The sequence below is a fragment of the Egretta garzetta genome, unplaced genomic scaffold (assembly GCF_000687185.1).
Source record: "Egretta garzetta isolate BGI_Z169 unplaced genomic scaffold, ASM68718v1 scaffold270, whole genome shotgun sequence".
Lineage (NCBI taxonomy): Eukaryota > Metazoa > Chordata > Aves > Pelecaniformes > Ardeidae > Egretta > Egretta garzetta.
In genome coordinates, this window is record NW_009258274.1 from 1,533,988 (window position 1) to 1,542,097 (window position 8,110).

Genomic DNA, 8,110 nt, shown 5'->3' on the forward strand with positions numbered 1-8,110 from the left:
CTGCGTGCAAAGAACACTGGATGAACTAAGATGGCAACCCTCCTGAATTTGGTAACTAGTACAAGAAGCTGGATTGCCAGAACCATTATTTACCCTTTCAGAATACTTTACATGCAATAATTTATACAAATATAAATATTTTAGCTGATTGCTATTTCTGCAGACATTTTTTTCCCCTGAGAACATTACTACTGGAATTCTGACGTCTCTTAGCAGATGGGTTTTCTTCCAAAATTTGTGAATTAAAAAAAAATATTTAATGTACCAACATTTGAGTATTGCCCAAGTGTGTTATGACATCAGAGAACTGTTCCTGCACTGCTCGCAAGCTCTTATCCAGAAGAACAGCATGGGAAATTGCCACTCATTGGATTTTACCTAGGGTTTTTGATGTATAATAGCATTATAATGAATACAGTATGCGTGGAATTGCATCATTTTTCCATATGCTGTACAGTCTCAATTTGATGCATGAGTGGTTGTTTTTCTGGCTGAATTGCAAAAGTAGAATCCATGCAGTACAACAGTCTAATTTTCTCCTTTTGTTTTGCTTATGTGCATCTATGATCTAGATTTTGAATTTACTGACACTGTTTGTCACTGATATATGTATCTATAATTGATACAGTCCATTAGAGTGTTTCTTTAGATGCTGTAGCAAAGTAAATGTCTCATTAAAAAAATCTTACCTTATGAAACACATAGTCCATATCCAGAAACGTCCTGATCTGAGAAGGAAAAATCCACATACAAAATCTAGATTCTTTACAAAACCAGTAAGTCACTTTGTCATGCAGTGTTCAGCATCTGATTCATCTTGTGCTCTGCTGAGCAGAGAGCAAATCTGTGGGTGTGCTGCTTTTCTTGTCAGGGGTGGGAAAACTCCATAGTTTAACTGAAACTTTTCACTACTTGGTTTTACAGGAAGCATTTTTACTGTCTGTTCCCAACTGTAGTACTGCTCTTGCACAGATGGGATGCCAGGGTAAAACAAGAAATAATCAGCAACAGCTCATTCTGACAATGTTTATAAAATAAAGTGTTAGAAAAGGCTGTTCAAATGTTTGGACTTTATGGATGACACATGCACTTTTTGAGGCATGAGAGTTAAACTGAAGGCCATATTCATCAAAAGTATTTGTATTCCAATCTATTACTATGTGCCAAATTGATCCTGAGTAGGGAGAACTGTGAATAGTCAACATTCTTTAATAGCCTTCTTTATACTACAGTTTATTTTTTTGTGTCTGTATGTGTACACTAATATTGAAACTGTTGTATTCCCATCTACTAAATGGAAAACTCTAGTTATATATTACTGTTGAACAAGCTATCCTATTCTTTTTGTTGTTTTTTTTAAAAGAAACACTATAGCATTTATTCAGGAGGGAGGGGGTGAAGACACAAATGAACTGTGAAAGTATACTGAGTGTGCTGATATCAAGAGCTGCATCTCAGCAAATCTAAACCAACCCTGACAACCCTTTCTGACTTGGGGGCGGACAGAGTTTTCATTACATTCTCCCTTGTTCCTGCATTTCACTTTACATTGTTAAGTAATCTCTATCACTAACCCTTGGGCTCAGCCAGGAAATATTGTTGTGCCATGCTTTTTTTCCACACCTCTCTCCACTTCTTCTTTGCTAGCCTTCTCCAGTCAGTAACTCTGGCTAACCTCCTTCTGCTTCACCTCCTGGTGCCAGTCATGGCTTAGAAGCCTCTTGCCTTCCGCCAGTGGTGTTTGAGGGAAATAGTGGCATCGCTTTGACATAAGCCTTCTCCCACGAGTGATTTCCTCCCTTTCCTTTGTCAACAGAAGAATGGTTTATTATTGCCAGTTTTGGCCTCCTCAGTGCCCTTACACTCTGCTACATGATCATCAAAGCCACAGCTAGCTTGAATGCTAATGAGTAAGTAAATATTCAGATGTTTCTATATATTTCTGGTGGGTGTGTGTCATGGACAACATTGGGAACAAATACCCAAGAGAACAGAGAAGGGGAAAAATGCAGCTCTCAAAGAATCAAATGCCTTCTCTGGTTTTCTCAGATGTAAGTGTCTCTGTTAACAGTAGGTTCCAGGGTAAAATCTGAAGTCCCTCTTAGTTTATATTTAGCTGGATTGTCTGAGAAAAGCTCCTTGCTAAGCAGAGACATGGAACAGGGAAAAGAGAGAATATTTATATTCAGTTTTGATCAATGGTCTAGGTAAATATTAGATCTCTGCCATTAAATCCCCATGTTCAAGATTTGCCTCGCAGAGCCAAAAATTACTAGCATCAGTTACCTTTGACAGTTTTCACCTCAATTTCGTAGTGAAATTTCATATTTAAAAAAAAAAAAATCTGTATTCCTAGTTGGTACACTTTCAGCTAAGAAAAAAGGTATTTAAATACAAAACTACCTTTCTGCTCTTAGGAGAGGGAGAGATGTAAGCAATAAATACACTACTGTTTCTTCTCTCAAGTGAAGCGAGCAGACCAGTCTTCTGACCTCTCATTTTAGTATGCTTAAGAATTGCAGTCAAAGGAGTGCTTAAAGACATCCACCCTTTCTTAATTTTTATAGACACCCCCAGTGGCTCCCTTCGGACAGGCTGGACAAGAAATGACCCCAGCATGTGACTTTCAGTCTTTTAATATTTTTTTATAATTCTCTGGAGGGGCAAATATAAATCTATTCTGCAGATATATTAACTAGGTACATCTAGCTGTTTTCATTTAGGTGTGCGAAACATCTGGGCTCATGATATATATTTAATCATAATTTTCTTATTTGGGGAGGGAAAGTGTTAACATCTATCTTTGTCTCTGAACATCTTGATGCAGCTGAGTTTTTCCATTAATCTGTTGATCTCTTAGCAAAAGTGGGGTGAGATTCAAAGGCAGTCTCCTGTGCAGCCTGGAAGCGTAGCTTTATAAACTTTTTTTTTTTTTGAGATAAGAGAAAGAAGTGCTTTTTTTTTTTTACTTTTTATTACTGTCTGGAAAGTATAAGGTGTCCTCAATAAAATGGAAACATGTCTAAGATTGTAAAATTTTAGGCAGCCTCAAGCTAATATTCAGGAGCGGCAATAAGAAGTTTGTAGAGGTTTTGTCATCAGGGACATTTGATTACCACTAACTTGCAAATCTTCCTTTCCTCCTCTTTTCAGATGCTAATTCCAAAAGGTCTTAATGAAGACCAATTTTAGAACTTCAGATAGCCCTATCAAGTCTCCTGGCTATTTTTTTTTTTCCCCATTTGTCAAGATCTTGAAATTGCAACTATTGACAGCACAGCTGTAGCTGAACATAGTTAAGCAGCACTGGGAAAGAGCTTGGGAAAGCATGGAACAAGATGATGAGTTGTGAAACAGGAATGTCTGCATTTCTGGGTATCTCCACATCATTAGGAAGCAGACAAAGGAACTGTAGCCCATGTAGTATCATCCAGATGTGGGCACTGATAGCAGTTGCATTTCTGCCTTGCCTTGCAACTCTTCTTTTTGTTGTCTTTTGCTCAGTCGGATCTGGGTCTATTTTTACTGAAAGGGCAAGCTTCTTCACATTGGCAGAGAGTTAGGGCCTCCAGCGAAGTGTTTTCACAGTGATGTTCCCTTAGTACAAACAAAATGCATGCTGATGTAAGGAGAGCTCCTTTCCCCAGTGACAGGAATGAAAATTCAAGCATATACAAGTGTATACTTTGAGGCAGACTTAAGAAAATTATCAACTGCAGAAAACAGAGCTGTGAAAAATCACTTATTTAGGTAACTGAGGTACCTAGCTGTAACCTTGAACCTCAACAGCTTTTCGACTGAATTCTTCGGGATCTAAGTGCTGCTAGGTTTGACTGCTAATTTTAGACAGTTTAAAATGTGTATGTATGATGCTAATGCTTAGATTTATTGCTTCATTGACACTTGCATTCCCCAGTGCCAGACAGAGCATTTCCTGTGCTGAATGTCATGCCAAATATATGGCAGCTCCCTATAACTGCGATTTCCATTAAATGTCTAACAGCATACATGCTTTTTATGCTGTTCTACATATAAAAACCAATGCCGGTGTACCCTGCATTTGTTATGGTAGTGCTTCAAGAAGAAGCTGAGGGTTTTTTCTTATCAGAAAACAATAGTAGCAAGAATGAGGCCATGTAATACGCTGATTCAAGTAAAAGGTGCCAAATATTCTGCATTTAAAACTCACCTAAAAACATGTCCTGATCCTTTTTTTCTATGTCCTTCCTGCAGGTTAAACATACTTACTTAGAGCAATAGTTCTGGAGTTGTGTGTATATACGTATCTATCTGTGTACATATATGTTTGTGTGTATATGTATAGACACACACATGCATTTTTAAATAGTTCCTGATAAAAGTAAATATTGTCTAAGTGAGAAGAAAATAAGGAACCAGCTGCTTTCTCTTGGTCTCCTAGTCTTCATGCACTATAACTATTAAATAACTTAGGTAGTGATTTAAAGGAACAAAAGAAGCACTTTTTGCTTTGCTTCTTAGGGGACGGTCAGAAATCGCTGTATAACCGTGTTTTAAAGTCCAGAAAAGCTGAGATGTTGGATAGCACCACTTGGAGGAAGTTTTTGGTAGTAGATGGAGTTTCCTCAAAAGTTTAGAAGTGCTTGAACCTCTGGCTGTCCTGTCTGTTTTACTGGTCCTGTAAGAATGATGTAAGGATGTAAGGAGTACAGAGCTCTTCTAATGCTCTCGCCTTGTATAATTAGTCATTTCTCACTAACTTACTTTTACAGGATTTTTTCTTTTTTTCTTTTTTTTTTTCTTTTTTTTAGTATTGGCAGTATTAACTGTAATATAAATATTTTGTTCCTTTTTTTTTTTCTGCCCCACAGAGCAGAATGGTATTGAAGAAACGCTTTCCAGCCGATTGCCTTGGAGAGAGAGAGAGACCTATTTTTATGCATCATTTATCGATCATGCAGCACAAGCAATTATTTAGTACATTCTATTTTTTCATAAAATTTGCTGATGCCAAAGCTTTGTATTAAGGAAAAAGTGAAGAAATAAAAAAAACTTTAATTATGAAATCTTACTCTGAGAATTTTATTTTTCTTGGACTTTCTGTGTAGTACTCAAGTCTGACAGCCTTTTGTAAATTTTATAAGTTGCTTTTATTTCCTCTGAACGATTCAATCTTTGCAGATCTATATGCTTCTCCTTTCATTTTGGGGGACACAAGTTAACAAGTGGAAATCTCACGCAGTGCCGTACTTATGATGCCACCCAGCACTGGAATGACTAACAGAAGTATTAATAGCAATCACTCCATACCAACTCATTAAGGAAAAAAGCTGGGCCAAGCATCTAGTATGTAACGGGCTTACTTTGACTCCAACTGAAAATTAATTTGAAATCAGAACACTTTCTCCAGTTCTCCTCCTGTAATGCTCCTGTGTCAGGAGGATTGCAATATGATTTTTGTCTTCAGATCAGGCCTTGCTGAAGGTTTGCAACACTGTTTTCTCGACATACAAAGCATAAACCTTTCCTTTCTTTTGCTTTCACTCCACCCTTCTTTCTGATAAAAGTGAAGCTACTCTAAACCACTTCTTCCTTCCTAATACCAAGCGAAAAGGTAGTGTTCTCCCCCACTGTCATCTGTGAAGCCTCCTTCATGTTAGTGACAGGGGTTAGGTTTTGTTCAAATTCAGATCCTGAAAGATGGATGATGGTCTTACCGTAATGTAGAAACTCTGTGCAAACAAGTCACATCTTGCCATGGGTTTTTTACTGGTGAGGAGGCAGAGGGAAAACATCTCTCATTGCTGTCCTCACTTGGGCTGTTTCATGCAAGTTTACTTATGCAAGCTGTGTATGAGTAATTTCACAACAGTCAGTTAAAACATGTGGATCTGATTCACAGCCAAATGCCAAGGCTCGAGTTAATGAGATGGGTAGATGGAGGTAACAAATTGGTAAGGAAAATATAATTGATAGAAGTTAAAAGCTATTCTGTGTTCTGTTGTTTTTGTTGTTCTCATATCAAGATGTAGACATTTGAAACTTAATGCTTTCTAATTTAATTAAATGAACAGAACCAATTTTACTGTAAGATTTAATTTTTTTGTGTACTGGAAAATAGAGGATTTAATTTAATTTTATTTTTATATATAGGCCCTTTTAGAATTTAGGAACACAGCCAGAGTCTACATTAAAATAGTTTCTTAATTCTTATCTGTCCAGCAGGCTTCAGCTGAGAAGGCAGCTTTTATAATAAGAAATGAAGTATGTGATAGCTTCAATACATCTAATAGAATTATTTTTCAGTGTGTCCTTGTGAGATTTTGAAAGAAACATGAAAACAATCAATAGAGCAGTAAGTGCATCTTGAAAGACTGGAAAACCCCATTGGACTTACTCATGAAGAGGAAAAAAAACCTCAAACTTAGTGTGTCTGAGGACTGTCTCCTTGTAAAATACAGTTTGTCAGCTGAGCGTTGTTGCCAAAAATGCAGGAATGTGGTTAGAGCATGATTTAGGGAACAGGCTATGAAATGAAAGGGTGACATTTTTTATTTTTTTTCACCCATCTCTCAACAGCAGTAGTAAAATTGGTAGGTTTGTGCTTGTCTCCTGAAACAAAAATCCTTAAGTGCTTTTTAATGCTGTCAGGAGTGATGCGTGGGGGCAGCCAACAGCCTGGTGGCCCCGATGCAAAAGGCACCACAGTCGCAGTTCATGTTTCTTCTACAGAACAGCAGCAGAAGGAGAAGTTCAGTTGAGTAATACTGGGTTGACGTGGCTTTTAGTGCATTTTCCTCCGCAGGGGGGTCACATAACCCAGGGCCATCTTTGTTAATCTTGCTTTTGAGCCTCTAACAATTGTCTCAACAAAGTGTTAATAAAAGTACAGACAGTATCTGCTAGGTTAATTACAGGTCAGACTAGCAATGTAAGTTTATCCTCTTAATGAAATAAATACATGCAAAGATGGACTCTGCACCATCCTAGAAACTCAATTTTTTTACTCTGGATAGACACAAGAAGGACATTCCCAAAGTTTTTGTTGCCTGCTATGATCTTAGGTACCCACACATAAAAGATGAGTGACATTACGCTCATATACATAATCATAATAGTGAGAGGAAAGGAGAAGAGCTGGTCCCTCTTCCTAGATGTTGCAAAGGTGGCGGGACTGGGCTGCCAGGAGGGTATAATAGGGTACAGTTCAAGAGGGAGCAGCAGTGCCTTGCTAAACAGCTGGCTTTGAGGAAAGGATGCTTTAGGAAATAATCTTGCTCTGTTGTCCATTAACTGAGAGAGTGTTTAAAACAGATTGTCTGAGATAGCGAGTGCTTGGTGCGGGTTTCCACATTAAGAAGTCATTGTGCTGGAGGAGCTGTGGAGAGACTGAAACTTGTGGCAGAAGATGGCCCTAATTAATGGCTGAGGGTGTTAAAATACTTGCAGGTGGAAAGGGAACACCGGGTGATAGTCCTGATGCACCTGCAATGCTACAGCAGTGCCATCTCTCTTGAATTTTTGGCCTTGGTGTTGAGCCCACTTCTGTAGCATCCTATCATAGGTATAAAGATCAATTACAGGGTAGCATGTTTATTTTCAGACTCAATACGGGTTATCTGAAAAGTTCTTTGTAAGTATATAAGGAAGAATAGCAGCAGAGAGCACTGAAGGATTCGTTTTTATGTATTAAAACTGAATGCAGACTTCCTCTTTGTTTTCTGTACTTAAGGGATAAATCTGGATCTTCCTTGGTAAGTGCAAAATAGGAAGAACAGGTTCATAAGCTGAATTTGGAACTGTGGATGTTGCTACTTGTCCTTAAAATACATTTATTCAGCAAATTTATCAACTGGGCTGATGCCACATTTTTAACCACTAGCGGTTTTCTGCATTACTATTTGCGTAGCTGGGTCGCAGTGCCCTACTGACCCTGTTTCTCTAGCCATAAACTGTGGGCAATGATACCGAGCTGGTTATTAGAGCACCTGAAGGTAGAGTGTTGAAAAGCACTGGGCAGGCTGCACTGAGTGGTAGAGGAGACAGACGTTTAGGAAAAGAATGAATGATGTGTTCCGAAAGTGGTATGAAAGCCAAGAGATTTGTATCTGTATGGAAACATGCAGCCTTC

General features: G+C 38.2%; 1 protein-coding gene across 2 annotated transcripts in view; it reads left to right on the top strand.

The window, feature by feature from the left end:
* Positions 1–4,989, top strand: part of RNF130 (ring finger protein 130) — a 32,490-nt gene extending 27,501 nt beyond the window's left edge. Inside the window, exons 7-8 of one of the 2 annotated variants that reach the window (XM_035890760.1) lie at positions 1,817–1,910; positions 4,851–4,989. In XM_035890760.1, the coding sequence (XP_035746653.1) occupies positions 1,817–1,910; positions 4,851–4,866 (110 nt within the window). In that variant the 3' untranslated portion in view covers positions 4,867–4,989. The remainder of the gene's footprint in view (positions 1–1,816; positions 1,911–4,850) is intronic. The other variant, XM_035890767.1, reaches the window with a different exon arrangement.
* The last annotated feature ends 3,121 nt before the right edge of the window (positions 4,990–8,110 follow it).